The sequence below is a fragment of the Sminthopsis crassicaudata genome, chromosome 3, assembly GCF_048593235.1.
Source record: "Sminthopsis crassicaudata isolate SCR6 chromosome 3, ASM4859323v1, whole genome shotgun sequence".
Classification (NCBI taxonomy): Eukaryota; Metazoa; Chordata; class Mammalia; order Dasyuromorphia; family Dasyuridae; genus Sminthopsis; species Sminthopsis crassicaudata.
The window spans coordinates 330231683-330256706 of record NC_133619.1 but is presented as its reverse complement, the minus strand read 5'-3'; the positions used below and the strand labels follow the sequence as shown (position 1 = coordinate 330256706).

At 35.3% G+C, this 25024-nt stretch overlaps 1 protein-coding gene across 1 annotated transcript; it reads right to left on the bottom strand.

The window, feature by feature from the left end:
- Positions 1-2114: 2114 nt before the first annotated feature.
- On the bottom strand, positions 2115-18383 carry CSTA (cystatin A). Its single transcript, XM_074301376.1, has 3 exons — positions 18229-18383; positions 4151-4252; positions 2115-2507 (listed from the first exon to the last, which is right to left on the bottom strand). The coding sequence occupies exons 1-3, from the start codon at positions 18292-18294 to the stop codon at positions 2379-2381; spliced, it is 297 nt and encodes a 98-aa protein (XP_074157477.1). The 5' UTR covers positions 18295-18383; the 3' UTR covers positions 2115-2378.
- Between the last annotated feature and the right edge of the window lie 6641 nt (positions 18384-25024).

Sequence of the window (25024 nt, the reverse complement as noted above, 5' to 3'; positions counted from 1 at the left end):
TTTTGTTATCTTTGTCAAATTAATGGATAAGAAGTGGAACCTCAGAGTAGCATTGATTAGTATGACTTATTATGATTATGAATAATATCATTTGGAGCATTTTCCCATATAGTTGTTGATTACTTACATTTTTTTTTGAAAAGTTTATTTATAATAAGCTATGTGTTATATATATATATATGAACTAGGTGTTTTGGTAGATAGCTTTATGCCTTCATGCTAAGAAGTAAGTATAGTGGATTGTTGGCTAGCTCTGGGGTAATAGTGTATTGATACATATAACCCACAGAAACAAAATCTTTTTTGAGGTCTTCAATAATTTTTAAGAATATAAAGGGATTCTGAAACCAAAAAGTTTGAAAATTGATGTCCTAGATCACACTATTTTTTTGCACTTCTGATAACCCAGATCTCTACACATAATTTTAACTTTTTAAACAGATTCGAAAATGCTTCTATTTTGGTGATTACTATTGACATTTTAAAGGTGTTTGAGGATATACTAAAATAAATTTGGAAGATGTGGAGAAAGGGTGCAATATGATCGAGAGAATAAATACTTATGAAAGGACATAAAAAGAAATTGATTCCCTGGTGTTAGATCCTGACCCATTATAAATCTTTTGGTCATCTATCTTTTTACATACCACGGGTATACCCTTTAATCCTCAAGGGCAGGCAATCTGAGATCTCACCTTGTCACTGTCCAGACAACCTGAGTTCTCACCTGGTAATCCTAACAGGTGATAAGGTCTTAAACAAAGAGTAAAAAAATGACTTTTTTTGTTTTCACTTTATCAGACATGAAGAAATTCTTGAGTCAAGCTTGATGGGACTTTTGGCAAACAGACGGATCCCCATATCCTTGATGGTTTTTGAAAAAGAAAGACACTCTCCAGGCAAAAGTTAATGCAGGAGATGTCCCTGAAGAATTTGATCTCTGGAGGAAGTATGGGAGAACCACTTAGTTCTTGAGAGAAAACAACTCTTTTTTTTTTTTTTTACCCCTCTCTTTTCTCCCTTTCTCATTGAGCATGGTGTCTGGGAGTGTAGCTTTTTTCCCACTTCATACAATCAGGGAGCAGACTCTGAAAGGGAATAACACATGCCCAGGAGAAATATTGTGTCCATTGTGAGGACATCAAGAGAAGAGAAAGATCAGGTCCTGAGGCAATAGAAATATGAGTCTACTTAACTTTGTATATTCTCTAATTGTGTGCTCATTCCTGTGATTGAGGTTTTATGGGAAAGTATGCTTCTGGTTTATGGGGGCGGAATATTTTATAGCTATCATTCTTAAAATGGCATTTTAGTGAATAATTTGTTTTGAGTTAATCCTGCTAAGTCACAATTAAAGGCAAAAGCACTGGTGGAGACTCATAAGCTATAATTTTGAGGGTATAGACCCACAGATACCTTAAAGCTGAAGTGGGTAACCCTTCCTTCCTCCCAGGCAATCCTTCAAAAGTTGATTTCCTGAACATCATGCCAAGGCAAATAAACCTTTCCCTGGTTCAGACTAATGCAGCCAGGAAGGAAGCAATTTAGTAGAGAATATAGGAGAGAACTCATAATCTTTGTAGACCTGATATATCAAGGAGAATAAAACACGGAAACCCATCCCTCATAAAAATCCATAGGGAACTGCAGAAGAAAAGGAGCTAAGAAAAGAAGCTATGAACCCCCAGAGACAGTTCAGAGAAAATCCAGAAAACTAAAGGATCATTTGAAAATGCATGGCCACAGAGAGAACATTGTGGAGGTAGTAGTGTTATAAAGAATATTTTAAGTGTTCAAAACTTCTTTTCATGAAAAGAAGACAGAAGGAAAATTTTAAATTACTATCTTTTCCATTTTCTCTTAGACCTAGAACTACAGGGCATTAAAGTAAGACATTTCCAGCTCTGTCTTTGGTTAGATGGGTACATGCTTAAGTGAAGAAGCCCTTTCTTTTGGGAACCCTACCCATAACTACAAGTATAAGTTGGGGAAAGAGCCCATAGAGGGTGCTACACAAATTTGCTTGGTAGTTCTATAGTGTAACCTAATGCTCTTTGACTATTGGAAAACCAGTATGGGATGAGATGAAATGTGAAATGATTTAAAGCAAATAATTTCAGATTTGATTAAAGATCTTTAATTAATATCTTTTTACTTTATGTCACTTTACTTAATATTTCCTTTTCCCTTCCTCTATTCAATGAGTTATCCCTTATAACAAAGAATGAAAAAAGAAAGGAAAAAAAGAAACATTCACTTAAACTAATCAATATATCAACTAAGTCAAAATCTACTCTTAAAAAAATCCATATTTTGTTTCAATTGTTCATATTGATACAGGATGTTCATGAAACTAAACAAATGTATAGACTATGCCTCTAAAAGTAAGTCACTTCATCATCCTTGGTTTTTCCCATCTGGTAATCCATCAGCTCTACTGGATCTTTTGTTTGAGGGAGAGGTCTGAATATTTTCAAATGTGCATATTCATCCTTCCCAAGATGTACCTGCAAATAAAGAGAAGTGGAGAATTAGTCACATGGATTCCAACCCAGCACCTCTCATCTTTCAGAGTCTTTATATGGGCATTTCTGTTTTAGATAGGAGTTTTGACTAGATGATCTCTTATGTGAATTTTATATTTTTATTCTAACTAATGAATGAGTTTATTCATGCTTTGGAGAAATATATATCAGGAAGTTGCCTGAGAACCCTCAAAGGTTCAGTGAATAATAATATTCAAATAGGCACTTATATGCTACTATTAGTTCTTAAGACCATAGATTTAAAGGTGAAAGGGGCTTAATTCCAATCTGTTCATTTTGTAGTTGAAGAAACTAAGGCTCAGTGAGGATAGTCACTTGTCCAGAAGCTACTTGAGAGGCAGGGAAGGGACACAGTGGGTAAAATAATGGGTCTGGAGTTAACAAGACTTTTAGACATTTCTAATCCTCTTCAGTTTACTCCATCAATTTCCTCAGTCCTCCAGGATGGGGATTATAATAACATCTACTTCATCCGGTTGTTGTGAGGATCAAATAAAATAACATTTATAAAGAGCCTGACACATAATAGGTCCTCAATAAATACTTGTTCTTATCCCCTTCCTCCTCTTCCATTTCCTTTCCTTCCTTTGTCCAAGGTCACATGGTAATTAGCAGCTGAGCTAGAATTTGATCCCAAATCCAGGGCTGTTTTCATTATACTACAGCTGACTCCAGTTGTTAAAAACATTTGAATTTTTGAATACCTAAACAACTAACTTTTAATAACAGAGTCAACTATTTTGAATTTGAGTTGTGCCTCTGTCCCTGAGTTTTATTTATTTTTAAGGATTTTATGTTCTGAAATGTGTAGAAAAAGCTCATATGTCATGCAAAAATATGGATTGCCCTTTTTTTATATTTACTGAAACCTTTTTGAAAATTGTAGCCTTTGTACATCTTGTGCTTTCAATTGTGAGGCCCTGGTCTGATCAGTTCAAACTGCCCCCAGCACCCACCAAGATCTGCTCATAAAATAAGTTTCTGTTTACTTATTTCTTTGCAGAAGTCTGGAGTAGGGCATAGCTGCCTGCCAGCACTCCTGTCTGCTGAGAAGATATTCTATTTTCAGTGCCAGCCTCCATTTCCCTAATAGGACTTTGCCACTGAAGAAGTCAGTTTTTCTAGCAAAGTTGACTTCTCCAACAATAAATGTCCATTTTTGCCACCTAAAACTCTTCGGGTTCGTGAATTCTTTCAGGAAGGACCTGCCTCAACCAAAAGGGGATTTCTACAACTCTGACTGCCACTAGAATCCCATCAGTGAGAGCCTTTATTATTTTCTTTTTCTTTCCTCTTAATTTATCATCCATTCTTTGGTTGCCATCTTTCAGGTTTAATATAAGAATAAAACCTACCAAGTTAGTCCTTCTCATCTTCCCAGGTTGACATGAATCTCTTCCCAAAGTCCCTTCCTTCTTTCTGCCTTCTTTGCTTTCAGTTATCATGCTATCATTTATTTCCTTAGGGGCAGGCACTTTATTTTCTCCAATTACTCAAATAGGAAGGGGATAAACTATGCCAACAATTTTTATATACATCCAAATAGAAAAAAACCAAAAACTGAATAGAGTATGTTAGAGTTAAATGACTGGTTGAAAACTTACTTTTACATAATATATTATTCCAGCAACGACTTGGCTTTTGTAACTTACAGCTTTAAATTCTTCATATTTTTCATTGTTCTTTGCTTCAAATGTTGGCTTTACCTTAAGAAAAGAGAGGAGGATAAATATTTAGTGGTTATCTGAAAATAGTATCAGATTTGGTCTACTCAGTGGTCAATGCAATGCTGACCATGGAAACTTTAAACACCCTCTTCTTTCCCCCCAATTCATTAAATAATATTTAAACAATTAAACAATTTTTTTTAAAAACTGTGTTTTTGCTTACTGTGTTTAAGGTACTGTGCTAGGTTCCAAGGATAAAAACAAACAAGCAAAGAACAACCACAAAAATCTGTCCTATCCTCAAGGGGTTTATATTCTATGAAGAGGAATACAATAATTACTCAAATTAGTAAATGGCAAAAACATAAAAATAATTTCAAAAAGAAGGAATCAATAACAACTGCAATTATTTCCTCTAAATGATGAATAAATGATTGATTGATAGTCATTGACCTTCAGATGCTGAATAATAAAGAATCTCACAATCTTGATTGAAAGATACTTTAATGGCTAATTTATACATAGTACTACCAATTACAGAAAAACAACTCCCAATATATGACATATCTAATGAGTTGAGGGACATTATGATACAATGGACAGACTGCTAGATTTGTATCCAGTGGACCTGTATTCAAATATGAATTCTGTTACTACCCATGTGACCCTGAAAAAGTTACTTCATTTCTGTGTGGGGCCTTAGCTTCCTTATTCTCTTAAAGAACTCCTAATGTAATGGGGAGGCAACATGTAAACTAGGAACAAATAAGATAGAGACAGAGACAAATTGGAAATATTCTCAGAGGGAAGGCATTTAGGGTTCATGCAGGAGAGGGGGAAAAAGTTGGAATCAGATTGCTAAGAATCTTGGCTTTAGGCTAAAGCGTTTATATTTATTCTACAGACCCCAGCTTCTTAAACTATAGGAATAGCAAAATTATGATTTATTACCAGTAAATGATTTACATACTCATTTTATATACCTATATATACCTGGGGCCACATAAAAATTTCCTGGGCCAAAAGGGATTAAGAGTGGAAAAAGTTTAAAAGGCCCTGCTAAAACAACTGATTGTTTTTTAAGCAGGTAAGTTACCCTTTTCCACATGTGTATCCTGAGTGCACTTTGGTACCCTGTGGACAAGGGTAACTCACAACTCCTGATACTCCATGCCCTGGAAATCCTTTCTCTACCTAGAATCTCCACAGAACTCCCTCTCCTTAGATGCACTGTCTCTGCTGGGTGGGCTGATGTCTCATCGTCTGCTGCTTTAAAGAGTCCATAAGTAGTGCTCTTCTCTTCTGGGGGGAGGGGGGTTTACATTCTTTAAAACTGCTTTCTTCTTGAAATCATTATTTCTCCATTTCTTGCTCTGACCTCCAGTCTTTGGAAGTTGACTGGCTGCTGTTCCTTGGATTCCTTTGACCTGGCCCACTATGTTAGAGATGAAGGTAGGGAGGAGACCTTTCCCTTGTAGGTTATTTCCTGAACCAGAAATTCTGCACTGCTTAATAAACTGATGCATGGATAGAGTAACTGGGTCTGGAGTCAAGAAGACCTGAGTTCAAATAAGACTTCAGAAAATTATAAAATGTGTTACAAAATTGGGATAATAATAGGGCTTTTCCTCCAGGGTTGTTAATTTAATAAGATCATATTTGCAAAGCACTTAGCATAGTGGCTGGCACATAGAGGGTGCTTAATAATTCCTTGTTTCTTTCTTTCTTGAATTGCTTTTTAAAAATATACAATTCCAAGGGACTTTGTAAACTGAGTTTTTCAGCTCATCACCAATATTTCCTCTGTAGTCTGTTGCTTTTATCCAGGGACCACATGCTATATAAATCCTTTTAAGCTGATTAAGAGACTTACGCATAAATTGCTGTGGGATCATAAGGAAACTATTTTAGACTTTGTGATTGCATTTTGGGAAGGAAATTACCTTGGTCATAATATCAAGCCAAGTAGGAAAGGAAACTACTTCCCTTACACTACACTAATTAGGAGTCAGTCACAATTTTTGACTGAACTATGGTAGCTGCAACTGAAGCTATACCATCTCTGTTCCATGCCCATCCTCCCTATCCACAGACTCCTACTACAGTATGGGACCCCCTAAGGCAGCCATGAAACTTTAAAATTATTGTTTTGCATTTTGCAGTCAGTCCCACTTTTCTCTGGAATCTAATTTCCCTTTATCTCTTTTCAGCAGTAGCTATGTCTTTGTCACCATCCTTTTCCAAGAATCCTTTCTCCTCTTCTTTACAGTAACCCTCTGTTTGTTTACCAGTCCAGCCTTCCCTAGGACTAGATAATCAGGGACCATATTTCTTAGCAAATTTTTCTCCTGACTAAGAAGTGATGGATTCAGAGTGCAAATAAAGATCTACATATATTTTTAAAAGGCCCATGTAGGAATTAATTCTGCTTAACTATTATAGAAGAATTTCTCTATTACTAACATATAACTCTGAATATACCCATGATGTCCATTTTCTTTAGAGATATAAGCAGCAGGGGGCTGCATGTGTAAACGTGACAGCCTTCTTGTAAAGAACCTGCCCCACAAAACAGATCAATCTTAAGGGGAACACATGCTTTGATCTCCCTTAGAAATCAGTATCTTACCCAGATTGTAAATTCAGCATCCAGATCATTCCATTCTTTTAATCTTTTAAACAATCAGAATTAACTTTTCTTGTTAGAAAAGTTTGTCTTTGAAAGGTTAAATGCAGCTTGGGAAAAAGGGGAGCAGGACCACCAAATGTGTATTTCTTTGATGCAATAATAAACTCCTTTTGCTATGTTTTTTTCCTGAGTCTACCCTATTTTTGGGGGGTGAAATCCTAACAAAGATTTTCTGTCAACACTACATAACCTTTCATAACAAAGGTTTTGCTTCATTTTCTAATAGAGATGAGTAGGGGAAGGAGAGAAAATAGATTTTTGTTCCTTAAAAAAAATTAAACAAAGTATATATATATATATAATTTCTTTGTAAGCCAGAATCAGGGAAACAACAGAACATTTGTCTCCCAGTTTCCCTCATACTATATAATGTATTATCAGACTTAATATCTTTAGAACCCTGTGCTTCCCAGAGTTGCCTTATTTACTCTAATCTTCCAGTCAGTGTTACATGTTGACTTCTAACATCTTACCTAATCTGTGGTATTTTATACAAGCACACTCTCTTGGATTTTCCAGTAGTAATTACTGTCACTAATTTCCTGCAGAAAGTTGGAGGTTTATTATAACACAGAGAAAGTTATAAGACTAGGCTTTAAGTCTGCATAATTTTATCAGTGTGGGTATATCTTCTACTTACATAGATTACAAATACTCCATAGATGGTCTTCCTAAATGGCTGTGGCTAATATATACACTTATTTAGAGTCCATCATTTTTCTGATAATTGTCTTTTTATAACTAATCTAGGCTGGTTCTTGATCAACAGGCCATTTGTCACCAGATCTTTCTGGCTAGGTAGGGCCTACTAAAGTTTACACTCCACTGACATAGTTTTGGAGAAGCCAGGATCAACTTCACACTATGATAAAGCATTGGAATAGAACTTCCATGATTTATACCGAATTATTATGGAAAGTCTTAAAAGTGCGTAGAAGTAATAGGCATCCCTGGTTTTCAAGGAAATATGAATGGAACTAACTATATGTAAGTGCCTTGTCCTTACCTCTCAATGGGAGTGACAATACCTGAGGCACTGACAGGTAGTGGGATATAGGGGAATGAGCTCTGCCTTTGGTGGCAGGGGACTCCATTTTAACTTCCACCTCAAACATTTGCTACCTGTATGTCATGGGACAAGTCATCTCTTTTGATTTCATCTTGACAAGTCATCTGTTAAATGAAGGATTGGCTAGACAACTTCTAAGGGATCTAAGTTTAGGGATACACAGACCTCTAAGCAACCCATGGATAGATTTCAGGGGTCCATAAACTTAGATATGAAAAAAAAATTCCATCTCTATTTTCATTAAACTTTGGTTTCCTTTGTAATCTTAAATAGAATTATTTTTTTTGTTATGCATTTAAAAGCTTTGTTCAGAGGAGGGGTCCATAAGCTTTGCCAAACTGCCAAAGGGATCCCTGACACACAGAAAGGCAGATTACACCTAGTCTATCTACTCTATGATCCTATGATCCTCTGAAGACCTCACAAAGTTGTAGAGAAACAGGAATTTTAGAAATGGAGTGGATCTCAGTGGCCATCTAGTCCAATCCATACCTGAAAAGAAACCTCATTATAGCATACTTGACAGCAACCAACTCCACATGTCAGTCCATTCTGCTTCTGAACAGCTCTAATAGGTAACTGACTTATTTGCAACTTATAGGTCCAAGCAGTACACATCTAAAGGTTCTTTAAAATGTTGTTGAGTCATTTCAGTTGTATCTCATTCTCTGTGACCCCATTTAGGGTTTTATTGATAAAGAAAATGAAAGCAGGCACAGCAAACAATATTTTAGACTCTAAACAGATGGGAGGGGAATATTACTGTTTGAATGATTCTGGAACAGTCTCTGAGCATCCATCCCACTAATTCTGAAATAGCTTCAGAATGAATGCTTGCTGCTCTCTTTCAGGTGTTTCTAGGGAGGAGATAGTAGGCAAATCTGGGGCAGGGAAAGGGAGGAGAAATAATCTAGGGCTCAAGGCAAGGGTGTAACTAACTCCCCAAACTGGAAAAGAGTCTGATGACTAGATATCCAATTACTCTGAGAAAGGCCATTCTTTCCCTTTTCTCTCCCCCTTACTTCCCCCCCCCCCTTTATCCTTTTTATTCTGAACTTAATGAACACCAAATAAGAACATTTCTATATAGAAAGCAGATGTTGCTTGTGAATTGGGAATGAAATAAATTGGAGGCAAGAGGGAAGAGGAAAGAGACCAGAGAAAGCAACTGCCTCTTAGTCTCCTTGTATCATTTTCATCTTCTTACATGAAGGGATTGATTCTCTTGGTCAGAGTTAGATCCCCAGCAGTCACTAACAGGTGGCTCCCATAACACCCATTAGCCACTAGCAGGTTGCTCCCATAATAAATTCTACTTGTTCTTTCCACTTCAATGTGCTTATTCTCTGAGAGGGCAGCGACTCCTCTCAAGTGGTTTCTCCCTCACTATTTAGCATAGTGGTCTATAGGCAGCAAATGATTAATATTTTTTGTTGTTGTTGCTGTTGTAGACAGAGAGCTACCTAGTTATGAAGGACCTTAAAGACAGGTAAAGAAATTTGGACTTAATTCAATAGAAAATAAGGAAACAGAGAATAATTTGATCTAAGAGAATAGAAATGAAGGCTGAAGTCTGAGTTTTGGGAAGAATGAAAATTAAGGAATGGAAGCCAGAGGAAGAAGAAACAAAAGAAGGACAGTTTACAAAGGTAGGAGAACCATATGATACAGAATCCAAGTGAAGAGAGGAGATGATCCCACTAGCCTTTTTTTTTTTTTTTCTTTTTCTAGTGGGGACTTATAGGTGTAGAATGGTAAAAATCCTGTTGGAGGAGATGAATGTGTTGATTAGACTTTCTGAATTTTTTTCTTTTTCTTTTTTATTCTTTGTTACAATGAATATTTCATTACATGAAGAAAGAAAGTAAAGGTGATGAAAAAATATATCTTTTTTTTTTTTTTTAAAGAGGGGATGATTATGTCTAATGATATATAGAGTTCAAAGAGAAGGAGAACATCAAAATAAATCCTGAATTGAGGACTAGAATGGCAAAAGATCATGACAGCTTAGGATAGTGAAGGCGACATTAAAAAGGACTAACTCTAAAATCTGGAGTGTGTAGGGAGCCAAAGCTAGTCTATAGTGAATTAATGAAGTGGGAGAGGTTGAGTGCTTGGAGGTTCCAAAGTGGATAAAAAACAGGTTCAACAGGTATGAGGGAGTGGATGAGATGACAGGTAAAGAAGTTGAGATCCAAAAGGGGAAGGGCCTTCTTAGAGACCTTAAGGGTGGAGCAGTTATCTAGGGATAAGGAAGTCTAGAATGAGCCCTTGCTTGGAATGTGCCAACTATTTGCATGATGTTGAAATGCATACACAACTCATCATTGGTAAGCTCATAGATTAAGAGCTAGAAGAAATCTCAGAGAGAGGCCAGCTATTCCAACCCCTTCATTTTATAAATGAGAAAACTAAAGCACAAGGGGGTTAAAGGACATGACTAAAGTCACAGGTACTAAGTGTCAGAGATAGGATCTGAACCCAGATCTCCTAAGGCGTCAAGTTAAGTACTTGGAATTTGTTGAATGATTTCTCTCTCAGAACTATGATATTAAAGAAAATGAAGAGATTATCTAGCTGATATTGATTCATATTGGCTCTTTGTCTTAGACATAATTATCTAACAACTACCTACTATCTACTTCATTCAGTGCTTCACAGCACTGACTTCATAGGCTTGACTTCATAAAAAAATAATGATATGACACCTATAGATAATAAAAAATTTATAGATGATAATGAGAGAATGACAGGCTACCAGAAATAATTGCCATTAGTGTTGAAACCAGAGTGTTACTTCACTTAGCAACTCTGTATTTCTAAATTATTTCATAATCTTTAGTTAATTCACAGTTTCCCAGGATCTTGTCTGGTGGCAACCTTTTTTGGAAATTTATATTCAGTGAGTGTTATTGTTAATAAAACAGGAACCCTTATTATTTATTTTAAACAGTATATCTACAGTCACTGGAAGGTCAAATACTGAGGCTTAAATACTCTGGCCACATAATGAGAAAACAGGACTCTTAAGAAAAATCCTGATGTTGAGAGATTGAAAGTAAAAGCAGAAAGGAAAGGCAGAGGATGGGATAAATAGTGTCATGGAAATAATGCACATGAAGCTGGACAGACTTCAAGAGATAGTGGAGGACAGAAGTCTCTGGTTTGCTGAGATCTGTGGGGTCTTAAAGATTTTGGACACAACTGAACAAAAACAAAAACTGTCATTTATTGGAAACAACTGACAAAAGTGGGTTGACTTGTACATAGTTTCTGAAGTATCTTTCACAATGCATTTCTATTAAGAATCTCATGTTTAACCTGTATTAGATGAGTTGCTATTTGGGGGAAGAGGAGACGAAGGGAGAAAAATCTGGAACAAGATTTTGTAAGGATGAATGCTGAAAAATATATTTCCATATATTTTTAAAAATTAAAAGATTAAAAAATAAAGTAATTAACAAGAAAAAATCCAAAAGAACTGGAGCAGCTAGGTGGTGCAGTGGATAGAGTACCAGCTCTGAAGTCAGGGGACCTGAGTTCAAATGTGATCACAGACACTTAATACTTCCCAGCTGTGTGACCCTGAGCAAGTCACTTAACCTCAATTGCCTCAGCAAAAAGAAAAAAAAAATCCAAAAGAACCAATGCATTTCTATTTTGATGTTTGCTATGGCTAAAAAAATTAACACCTGTTGACATTGTTAATGATAAGTTTCTCTGTACTTTGATCATCTGGTCCTAGGACAGCAGATATATTCTGGTGTTAGACTGCTATTCAAAACCTTTCCTTTTTTTATTCAGTCATTTCAATCATGTCCAGTTCTTTTGATACCATTTGAAATTTTCTTAGGTAGAGACTCTGGGATGGTTTGCTATTTCCTTTTCCAGCTCACTGTACAGATGAGGGAACTGAGGCAAACAAGTTTAAATGACTTGCCCAGACTCACACAGCTAGTCAAACCAGATTTGATCTCATGAAGAGAAGTCTCTCTGATTCCAGGCCCAGAACTCTATCAACTATGCCATATAGCTGCCCCCTTTCTAGCTGGGTTGAATTTGCCTGAATCAGTCCTCTACTATCATAGCCATTGAGAACCACCATGCCATCCATATAATGCTAATTAGCTGATTCAGCCAATTGAGTAAAGAATAACAAAAAAGCATCAAGCTACCATCAATTCTGGGGGAAAATTCAGTCAAAATAGATCAAAGGGAATTGTAGAAAGAAAACCATCCAATGCAACTATGTAGTCTAATTTATCAGATTGGAAGCTCCATGAAGGCAGTTAGTTCCTTTTGTAAATCTTTATATCTTTCTGAAAACTTAGCACAGAGTAGGTCATAGAATATAGGTTCATGGATCTAGAGATGAAAGGGAACTCTCAAGACATCTTCTCCCAACTGCTTTATTTTAGGGATGAAAAAACTGAAAGTCCAGAGAGAAATGATTTGCCCAGTATTACACAGGCAGTAAAAGTGAGAGGCAGGTTTGAACCCAGAGCCTCTGACTGTAGAGGCTGTTCACTGTATCTATAAATGAAAACCAACTGGTTAATCAGGTTTTTCATTTTCCCTGCTTTGATGTCACGTGGACACCATGCTTATGATGTTTTAGTAATGTTATTGTGTCCACATCACGAGGAGGACTTTGCCATCTTTAGGGAATCCCCTTTCTAATTGGACATCTTCCATCATATTGGCATATTGTGTTGGCAACTGTTAACTAACTCAAGTAAAGATCTTTTTTGCTTAAAAGTCATATTGAAGAATTAAAACATGCAAGGTCTTTCAATGTCTCATAATTTAACTCTGTTCCAAATAGCCATGAAGACAAATTTAGGAGCTATCATAGAGACCCCTGGGCAAGTACTTCATCTGCTTAAATATAGAGTTAGGGTTTAAAAATGTTTTCAGGTTAATTTCCCAACTAAAATTGTCTTTTTACTTTCTGTGAGAGCAAGTACTATGTGCTATTCACTTTTTCATCTTTCTCAATATTTAATATAGCATTTTGTCTATGGGAAGCATTTACTAAATACTGAGGAGCTCTTATGTTGTGAATCTACAATTGCTTAAGCTGTTACTGTGTGGATATTAAAAATATTCAAATCCATTCCAAATGTAACAAAAGATTTGTTACAGTGAACTGGACTCAAGGCCCTCCAGGCCAGGAATTAATTTCTGACAGTGGCATCTAGGGACGTTTCTGCTTGAATTTCATCATAATTTCAAACTCAAAATATTGAGAAATACCTTCAACAGCCTCTATCAAAGACCTTGAAAAATAACCTGGCTCAGTAGACAGTGCTCAGGACTTGAATTCAGGAAGAACTGACTTCAAATGCTGCCTCACACTCTTATTAGCTCTGTGAACCTGAATTAGTCAATCAAGTTCCTGTTTCTGCCTCTGTAAAGGAAAATAGTACCTTTTTAAAAAGGGATCATATGAAATTTTATATATATCATAAGGATCAAATGAAATTTTATATATATCATAAGGATCAAATGAAATTTTATATATATATGTGTGTATATCTATATAGTTTTGTGTATATACATATATATATATATATATATATGTGTGTGTGTGTGTGTGTGTGTGTGTGTGTGTGTGTGTGTGTGTGTGTAGTTGGTCCAGTAGTGTCCTATTCTTCATGATCCTGTTTGGAGGTTTTGTTTTTGTTTTTTTTGTTTTGGTTTTTTTCTTGCAAAGACTAGTTTGCTATTTCCTATTCCATATAATGAAGAAACTGAGACAAATTAGGTTGGGTGACTTGCCCAGAGTCACACAACCAGTAAGCATCTGAAGTTAAATTTGGATTTAGATCTTCCCAACTCCATGTCTGGCATATTATATACTGAACCCCTAACTTCCTTCTTTATGTGTATAGTAGAACAGGAGTTTCTACTACGTACAGCTTGATTTCTCCTTAAAATATGCAATAAATTCAGTATAGAACTTTCAAAGCTATATGGCTTGTCTGTACTTCTTTTTGGTCTTCCTTCTTTTCATTATAATAAACTTTCCATGTGTATTTGGATTCACAGTAGATGAGCAGTCAGGAGATAAGAGTAAGTCACTGTGGAAACTTAGTAAATGAAAACTCCTGGAAGCTGAAGGCTACTTTTTTTATAGGTGCATCTCAAAGACAGCCAGAGTTCTAACAATTGAGAAGGTAGCATGTGACAGCAGTTTCTTTTCCTTCATTGCCTCATCACATTTCCTATTATCTTTTTCTGCTTCATTCAGAATTTATGCTCCTGGAGGACAGAATCCTTACAACCTGTACCTATGAGATTGTTGCACTTCAAACTAATAAACAACTATTTTGTAAGTTCTTAGTGTGTGCTAGGTGCTGATGATACAAATACAAAAATGATTTTACATGTTGAACTGAGCCCAGTGATTTTGTCTGTCGAGATCTTTTTTATATCTTGACTTTGCCATATGTGTATTGTAATATAATTATCTTTCCCAGATTTGGGACATCTGAATATTTAATGAGCATGTCCCCTGTGTTTTTATCCTGGTCAATGATAAAAATATTAAATAGCATGGGACCAAGCACAGGTTATTTTCCCTATTATGTAAATAAAGTTATACTTGGGAAAGGGAAGCTACTTGTAAAGTTTACAAACTACTAAGTATCAGAGGTAAGATTCAAACATAAGTCTTATTTCTAAATTCAGAATTCTACCCATTATATCTATTCATTCTCCACAACCATCCTTCCAGCATGGAACTGGTTCATATATTGAAGCACACACATAATCTGTATACAAGGTCTCCATGCAAATTGTTTTGTTGCATTCTGCCTGGAAGATTTCATTCATTGTCCTCAGTAAATTGTAATGACAATAATGATGACTTACATTTGAACCATCATTTATGGTCACCAAAAAAATCCAAAAAAAACAAAAAAAAAAAACTTTTCAGGCATTATCTCATTTGACTCCCTGAGGTATGTTGCTATATGTATTATCATTCTCATTTTCCTGTAATTGAGTTTCCATTCAACCTTGGGGAAATATATATATGTGTGTGTGTGTGTGTGTGTGTATATTATGCAGAGGAAGATGACTCTTCATTGGTGGAAAGAAGGCTGTGTGAAGCTACTTTGGAAGCTATGGACACATAAGGAAAGCCATCTCCTCCACTTGTCCCTGATGTCTTAGCATGGCTTCCTAGTGGCAAGAGGCCTTCCCCCGATGAAAACATTCTCTCTCTTTCTAGGTTTGAGCTGAAATATCTTCACTCTCAGATAAAATTCATTCATATGTATATTTTAAGTATATGCTGATCTATCAAACTTTTCAAATGTTCATTTGCTGTCTTGCTTAGATAAATAGCTTTATTGTGATAGTCTTTTGTATAACAGGATTTGTTGGAACAGCCACTAAGTTGGTGAGTGTAAGCTAAGGGATACCTTTGCCCTTAAGAGTGACCAGGGAAGTGACTCTCCTAAACCCATATTCTTGTCTGTAAACCACAGATATTTAACAGACACAGGCAGATAGAAATAATTCTAGGCCAGTAGCTCTCCTGGGGAGATCAACATGGTGGTGTTCAGGGCTATTTAGCTCTTTCCCCAAATTTGTCTGTAGGTACAGCTCTTGGTTCTCCCCAGAAGCAGGCCAGGCCTCAGATCCTATGTATTTATGCCAGTTCAGGAGATGTATCTAGATATCCCATGTGGACATATGAGAAAAGTAAGGATCAACTGAGCTAAAAAATACTAGAGGGCCAACGTGAGTCTAGAACCCATATCATCTGACACTCAGTTTAATGCTTCTTTCTCTTATACCACATATATATTCCTGTTACAGGAACACCAAAGGCATTTCTATGCTCACCTGGAAGCCACAAGCCCACTTCACACAAATTATTGGGATAGGTATTTCCTCACACCCTTTCAGTCAAAACTCAACATTAGAAAGAAGAAAGGATGTTAAGAGTCATGTAGTTCGACCATCTCATTTTAAAAATGAGGAAACTTGAGACCCGGAGCACTTAAGTGCCATTGCTTTGTGGTCACAGGCAGAGAAAATTAATATATAGACTTTACACATAGAATAACTATACCCTCTGCTTGTTTATTTAGCCACAAGCAATGAAATGAAAACACTCTCTTTGTATATTCTTTCCTTCTGCCTTCAGCTATGCTAAACTTTTATCTGTAGGTGATAACTAAAACAGAAACACAAATAGTTTATCATTTTGGTCAGAAAGAGTAGAATTATCATCACCAGAATTTGTTTTATTGCTTGGAAATTGTCTGTATGTTGACTTATTAGTCAGAGACCATTAGGGTTGCTTTTGCAATATGGCTTTAAAAACAAACAAAACAGACAAACAAGGTTATTCTAGTGGTTTTGAAGTAATATTCATCAAATTGTTAATTGATCCTACACTCCAGTTATAGATTAATTCCACCCAATACAATTAGGAAAGTGTCCTCAGAAACTTAGTTAAGGATGATAGACCCAAAGAATGTTAGCATTGGAAGGACCTTTAGGGATCCCTATTCTAACCTCTCCATTTTACAGCTTAAACAACAGAACTGGGACTAGATGCTGGCTCCACAATATTAAACATTATATAATTTAAAAGATATGAGCAGAAGCAATAACTTATTCCATTTTATGGTATTTATGTCTTCCCCATCATAAAACTGTTATTTTCATTTTTCTTCTTTGACAGTATATTTTTAGTCTCATAAATCAATAATTGTTTAGTGTTATAAGTACACCTAGATCTTATAAATGCTTTAAATTAATTGACAACAAAAAGGATTGATAAAGAGTTAAAAAAAGAACAAGTTCTCAGTTTCAGTTAGCTTCTTGTCCTTTAACTAAACTAATTTATCTATTTCTTCTGATTTCATATGATACAGGAAACTTTATAAAAATTCATTTTCTATTTACAGTGGAATTTCCCATATTTTCTAAAATTTCTGCTTATGAAAAACATTCTGAATATGTTATCTTCAGTACCCAGAGGAAAACACATTTTTATTTTTAATTGATGTCTTTTATCTTTGCAGAACCTTTATTTCCAGATCTATCCTTCCTTTCTATTCTCCCCAGTAAGCCATTCTGTGTAACAAAACTTTTTTGGGGAGGGAAAGAGAGAAGGAAAGGGAAAGGGGGGGGGACAGAGGAAGGGAGAGGCGGAGGGACAACTAACCATAACCTGTCTAGAGCAGGATTTCTTTAACTTTTTCTGCTTATGACCCCTTTTTGTCTGAGAAATTTTTATGTGGTCTCAAGTATATAGGTATGTAAAATAGGTATACATTTACTGATGATAAATCATAATTTTGTAACCCCCACATTCAGTTATGAGATACAATATAGGGTCCCAAACCACAGTTTAAGAAGCTGAGACATAGGAAACATTCCAAATTCATAGTCTCTCACCTCTGCAAAGAAAGGAAAGTGCCTTCTCATATCTTTTCTTTTCTCTTTTTTTTTTTCTCTGAGGCTGGAGTTAAGTGACTTGCCCAGGGCCACACAGCTAGGAAGTGTTAAGTGTCTGAGATCACATTTGAACTCGGGTCCTCCTGAATTCAAGGCTGGTGCTCTATCCACTGCAACACCTAGCTGCCCCCCTCATATCTTTTCTATGGGGCCAAATTTAGTCATTATAATCACTCAGTATTCAGGGTTTTGTATGGTCCTTTTTTTTTTGCCTCATAGAATCAATCAATCTAGAGCTGAAAAGACATCAGGAACTACCAACTCTAATTTACATAAACTGAGATCCAATGGAATTAAGTAAATTACTAAAGTTCATACTGGTAGTAAGAGTCAGAGAATAGGATTTGAATCCACTTTCTCTTACTTCTAACTCAATGTTTTTGTCATTACCAGATTTACATTGTTGTTGACATTATATATATTTTCTTTTCAGTTTCTTCCTACTTTGCATAATCTCATATAAATCTTCCCATGCTTCTCTAAATTCTTCATAATCATGTCTTATGGCATGAGTGTTTTATCTCATTCATGTCTCACATGTTTTTAGCCATTCCCCAAGTCAATGACTATCTATTTAGTTCTTTGCTATCACAGAAAATGTTGCAATGGATAAACTAGTAAATGAGAACATTAAACCTAAAAATTAATTCTTTGAAAAAAAAAAAAACTAACATTAATTGAAAAAGAGACAGAGAAAGACAGAAACAAGCTATGAAGTTACCAGAATCAATTATTTTCAATTAGATCTTCCTTCCATAGAATGCACTACCTTACCTCATCAACCAATTCCTGGATTTCTGGAGTTGGACTTCTAGCTTCACTTAAGCCTCCAGTCATCATCTTGGTAGTGGTTGCTTTGCTGAAAGAGATGCTGGAATTGAAAGAATGAAATGATAAGATAAGTTGTTCTGACTCCGCTTTTAAAGGAAAAGAGGTTCTCACAGCCAGTGACAGGGATGAGGGTATACAGTAAAACACCACCTTCTTAGGTGTAGAAATAAATGACGTATTACTCACCTGTTATCCTTTGTTAATTTGTGAGCACACATGTAAAGTCTTGTCATATAATATTTATTTAAGATTTAATTGCCTCCCAATCCCCTTTTTAAAACGGTCAAGGAAAAGCAACCCTCTACTCTCTGAGTGAATGGTTCAGTCCAGGGAGGACTTCTAAAAGTATTAATTAAGCAAGAGGAGTGTCTACTTTATGTTGAAAGGTAATAGCCCCAAATTTGCAAATACTTTTTTTTTTTTTTTTCAAATTATACTTCTTCATTTTTAGTAATGATAAATGCTCTTCTCCTTCACTCACTTCTCCAAGGAATAGGTGAGATTCTGGTCTTGAATATTCTTGTAAAACACTGATGTTTTATGATTATACAGAGGAAAGGCCTTTATTCTACAGGATTGTGTTTTTTTTTTTTTTTTTTTTTTTTGATGGGTTTTATTACCTAGTATTTGCATTTGCTTGAAATCAAGCAGAGCTGGTCTTTCAACTACCCTTGAAGTTATGTGGAAACTTCTCTAGGGCAGGAACTGTGGCTCAGACTTTTGGATCTCTCCTTTAGTATCCAAAATAGTGTCTAGCATATAACACTAGCTTTCTAAATTTTCAATCTATCAGTCAATAACTTGAATCAACCAGTCAGTCAACATACATTTATTAAATATCTACTATTTGCAAGACGTTGTACTAGGGACTGAGGATACATAGGAAATATGAATTAGTTCTTTCTTTCTAAAACATATATTCTGATAATATGTTAGTATTTATAGAATAAATTCAAATGAAATCAAAATAATAAAACACAAGGTAGCTTAGTTGGAGAGCATCAGAAGTTGGGGGAATCTAAAAAGACTTCATGTAGAAGATGATATTGAAGAAATAGAGGAATTCTCTGAGGAGCGGTATGAAGGAGTAGGGAATAGGAATAAGGTAGATCCAGTTCATAGGCAATGATAGAGAAGAGGGATATAAAGAGAACAGGATAGTCCAGATTGATTTGCTGAGAGTTGCACAGCCAGTATGTGTCAGAGGAACTTATATTTTCCTGATTTGGAGAACATCTCTGTATTCTCTGTGCCAAGCTGTCTCTTGCTAATGAATTTAAGTCTGTACCCTTTTTCTGCACCCAGTTCCCCTCCACTCATTCCATCTACCTTTCACACCAAAAGAAAAGTTCATTTTTTCTTTTCCATGTACACAGCATAGCATAAAAAAGAAAATTTAATATAAAATCTTTTGAGTTGTGTCTGACTCTTTATGACCCCATTTGAAATTTTCCTGACAAAGATACTGGATTGATTTATAATTTCTTTCTCCAGGTCATTTTACAGCTAAGGAATACAAATATATATACTCACACATACATATGCATATATATGTATGTTATATGTGCACATATGATGTGCAAATGTCTTATTTTCACTGAGTCTATGTAAGGGGTATTCAAAGAATGTCATTTTGATGGATTTGGAAAAAAATTTTTTTCATGTTATTTTGATCAATCATCATATACTAATTGAAAATTTACTGTATGCCTATGTTAAGCTACTTTGTTGGATGGACATAGTCCATGCTCTCAAGAAACCTGTTGTTCATTCTTCATTTTCTTTTTTTTCATATTTTTAATTTTTTGAAGGATTCTGAGTACAGATTGAAGTATGCTATTTTTACTTTGTTTTTGTGAGTTTTTCCCCTTCTATCTGTTGCTTCTTTCATAACTGTGACTAAAACAAAAATGTTTTACATGTTGCATATATATATATAACCTATATAAAATTGCTCACCATTTTAGAAAGAGGAGATGAAGGGAAGAAGGAAGAAAAATTTTAAACTTTAAATTTTGTAAAAAAAAATAAATGCTAAAAATTGACTTTATATATATATATAAATGGAAAAATAAAATACTATTAAAATGCATCATATTCTAACTATAATCAATAGGACAATATTCACTGAGGGCTTTTGATTCAGGATTTTTTATATTAGGGTGATTTGTACCTATAAGCTGAACCAACAAAAATTACCAATATGCATATATATGCTTGTACACATTTTTTAAAAGCAAGAAATGCCAATTCATATATATTTACAAAAGGCTGTATTTGTATTTGTAACTACAAAAATTCTGAATAGAAAATAATTTATATACATTATGAGAAGGATCATAGCAACCACAAATAGCCAGACATTATGAAATAAATTGTGGTAATTATAGTGTAGCTGTCATGGAGCTGACAGGCAGATATTTTTCTTTACTTTTTTTTAGATGCGATTTAGTTAATTGAATGATCCAAGATTGTTGTCCAGTCATTTCAGACTCTTTTTGGCCTCATTTGTGTTTTTCTTGGCAGTTCATTTTACAAATGAAGAAATGAATTTAAACAGGGTTGAGTGACTTGCCTACAGTAACACAGCTAGGAAGTGTCTCAGGCCAGATTTGAACTCAGAGTCTTTCTGATTATTATCTACACTAACTACTGGCTGCTCTCCATTCCATGAGTTAATCATAATAAACCAGTTCTTTCACTTATTTACTGTGTGACCTTCAATAAGTCATTTTACATCTGGGTTCCTTTGGCTACCTTCGAGACAGCTCTAATCTCAGCTGCTGTAGGTGTCTTTTTCCATTCTCCTCATCCTTTAGTGCCTCTTTGAGTTTACTTTTCAAACACACTAAATATATTTTGTATGTACATACCTGTGTGTTTTTGCCTCCCCAAGTAGGATGAGTTCCTGAAGGGCAGGAACTAATTTTTGGCTTCTTTTTTTTTTTTCCCTGAGGCAATTGGGGTTATGTGATTTGTCCAAGGTCACACAGCCAGGAAGTGTTAAATGTCTGAGACCAGATTTGAACTTCAGGACTGGTACTCTATCCACTTCGCAACCTAGCTATCCTCCTGTTTTGTTTTGTTTTGTTTTTAACCTCTTGCATAACACTAGTGCTTATTAAGTGCTTATTAGATCTTTGATGATTAATTTTCTCTCTGGGCCTCAAGGCTCTTGGGACAGAAAAACCATTTGACTATTTTTACCTTTTGGAAAATAAGAACTAGATTGATATCATCTCTACAGATTCTTCCTACTCTAATCCTGTGAGCAATTCTGAGATAATAAAGGCCTTTAGGGTACAGAAAAAAGTCCTCATGTTTTATTTCAGCCTACAAGAATATGTAGGAAGTAATTAAAACAGGGAAAGCATTAGAATTAAGAGTCCTATAGAAGATGGGATTTTAGCTGGAACTTAAAGGAAGGTAGAGACATTAATAGTCAGAGCTAAGGAAAAAAAGCATTCCAGGTGTGAGGTCAGCCAGAACCAAGAAATGGAGCATCTTGTTCATGGAACAACCCAGAGGCTCTGTGCAAACTTTCATGAGATTGGAGGTTGGCAGGAACAGCAGTATGAAATTGGTGAGGGGGTATCCTTTGTTTGGCAAATCCACAGAGCTGTGATAGAAGGAAAACTATCTTTTGCCACAAGGAAAAATCTAAACTATCCTCTTTACTGTGTGACTAGACCCACAATTGAGAAGGGTTTTCTCTGATAAGAGTTGAAGTACACTTTTGCAGTTCCATGGCAGAGGAGCCTTTATGGAGAGCAACTGGAATGGGATTTGCTGATTGATAGATCTTTTCTTTTTAGGAGAAGTTAGATGGTACAGTGGAAGAACTGTGGAGTGAGGAGAACCTGAGTCCAACCTCAGATATTTACTATCTCTGTGACCTTTGACAAGTCACTTAATGTCTTTTTAAAAAAATGGTCTTTAAAAAAAAAGTCTGCTTTCTGTCAAGCACTCTGCTACCTGGTGGAGACACAACTAAAAAGAAGCAAAGCAGTCCTTATCCTTTAGAAGTTTGCACTCTTTTTTAAAATGATATTTAATTTCCCCCAATTGCATGTTAAGAATTTTTAAACATTCATTTAAAAAAACTTTTGAATTTCAAAATTTCTTCCTCCCTCTCTCCCTCACCTCTCCCCTTCCCTAAGAAGGTAAACAATTTAATACAAGTTATATATGTAGGAGCTTATACTCTAACAGGGGAATAAAGTACATTAAGGGAAGTTATAGGGGATGAGGAAAGGGTATTGTCCATAAAGGTATAGATTGAAAATGGAGGAAAAGTAGTCAAAGCCTCATTCTACTCAAGATACCAGGAAAGCTTCCTTATCTATCAGATCCCAAATTCCCAGGAGTGGAACTCAAGAATGAGGATGATGACTGGAGATGAGGCAAAAGGGTGATAAAATATCTAGGAAAGTGTGGGAAGATTGGAATGTTCCCAGAGAAAAACTCACTTATGTGAGCCTAGATTCTGGGCTGGAGTTCAAAGTTCTTTGGGTAGACAATGGGTGGTGGGGATAGTGGTATTTTAGGGTAAAGAAAATAGGAAAGCTGAAAGCACATGTTAGCAGAATTACAGCTGCAGCAGAATTACAAGAGGACTCATTTTCTGAGGAACTCCCATGAATGGTAACAGTTGTGGAAGTCACAAACTAGGGAGGGTTAGTTTAAACCTCCCTGGAGGTAATGGAGAGTAAACAAAATCTCTGGGGAGAGAACTATATATTTCAGTAAAGTCTGACAGGAAGAAAGAGAAAGAAAAATTTTATTTAAAAGATTGAAAATAATATATGAACACAATTACAAAAATACTTTCCACACAAATAAAGTGAGATCTAAACAACTGGAAAAATATTTCTTTCTCATGGGTAAGCCAAGCCAATATAATAAAAATGACAATTCTACCTAAGTTAAAATACCTATTTTTTCAGTGCCATACCAATAAAATTACCAAAAATTTTTTGTAGAACTGGAAAAAATCATGACACAGTCATCTAAAAGAACACGAATATGAAAAGACTCAATAGAAAAAGAAAAAAAAAACTTGACAAAAGGTGGTACCAGATCTCAAATTGTATTACAAAGTGGTAACCATCAAAATCATTTGGTACTGGCTAAGAAATAGAGTGGTAGATTAATAAAATAATTAGGTACACAATATACAGTAACAAATGAGCATAATAATCTAATATTTCATAAACCCAAAGATCCAAAATTTTGGGATAAGGAACTACTATTTGACAAAATTGCTGGGGAAATTGGAAAAAAGTTTGGCAGAATTTTGATACAGACCAACATCTCATACTGTGTACAGAGAAAGTTAAAATGGACACATCGTTTAGACATAAAGAATGATATCATAAGCAAATTAGGGAGGCATGGAATATTGTATACTATGATGAAATGGGATTTATACCAGGGATGGAGGGATGGTTCAATATTAGGAAAATTATTAACATAATTGAACATATCAATATCAAAATCAAGAAATATCAGATTATGGACAAGCAAATAATTTATGATCAAAGAAGAGTTAGAAAACATTACAAGATGTAAAATGGACAATTTTTATAATATCAAATTAAAAGGTTTTATTTTACATAAACAAAACCAGCGCAGCCAAGATTGGAAAGAAAACAACTGGGAAACAATTTTTTTCTTCAGCAAGTTTCTCTGATAAAGTCTCATTTCTTAAACATAAATAGAACCAAGTCAAAATTCCCCAGTTGATAAATGGTCAAAAGATATGAACAGGCAGATATGTCAGAAGAAGAAATCAAAAATAACTCTATCATATGGAAAAAATGCTCTAAATTACAATTGCTTGGAGAAATTAAAATTAAAACAAGTCTGAGATACCACTTCACACCTATCAAAATGATTAATATGGCAGCAAAGGAAAATGTGGAAAAGTAGAGACACAAATGAATTGTTGGTAGAGTTGTAAACTAATCTAACCATTCCAGAGAACAAATTAGAATTATGCACAAAGGGTTATAAAACTGTATATGCCCTTTCATCCAGCAATACACTACCAGGTTGGGATCCCCAAAGAGATCATAAAAAAGGGGAAAGGACCCACATATGCAAAAAAAAATTATAGTAACCATTTTTGTGGTGGCAAAGAATTGAACATTGAGGGGATGTTCATCAATTGGGAAATGATTGAACAAGTTATGGCACATGAGTGTGATAGAATACTATAAGGAAAGGGGATTTCAAAGGAAAGGTCAGAGAACACTTTGGAACTATGGCCAACTGTGCATATCTTTTAATCCAGCACTGTTACTACTGAGGCTAGTAGTAGAGATCATAAAAAAGGAGAAAAGACCCATATAAACAAAAATATTTATAGAAGTTCTTTTTGTGGTGGTAAAGAATTGGAAATTGAGGGGATGGCCATTAGTTGGAGAATGGCTGAATATATTGTTATATATGCATGTAATGGAATATTATTGTCCTATAAAAAAGGATGAACAGGCTGATTTCAGAAAAGCCTGGGAAGAATTGCATGAATTGATGCTGAGTAAAGTGTGAAGATCCAGTTAACAACAACACTGTATAATGATCATCTATGATAGACTTAGCTCTTCTCAATAAGTGATCCTTATTGATCCTACTGAAGTTTCTCAATAACGGTGATCCAAGACAATTCCAAAAGACTTGTGATAGAAAATGTTATCCACATTTAGAAAATTATAGAGACTGAATGCAGATTGAAGCA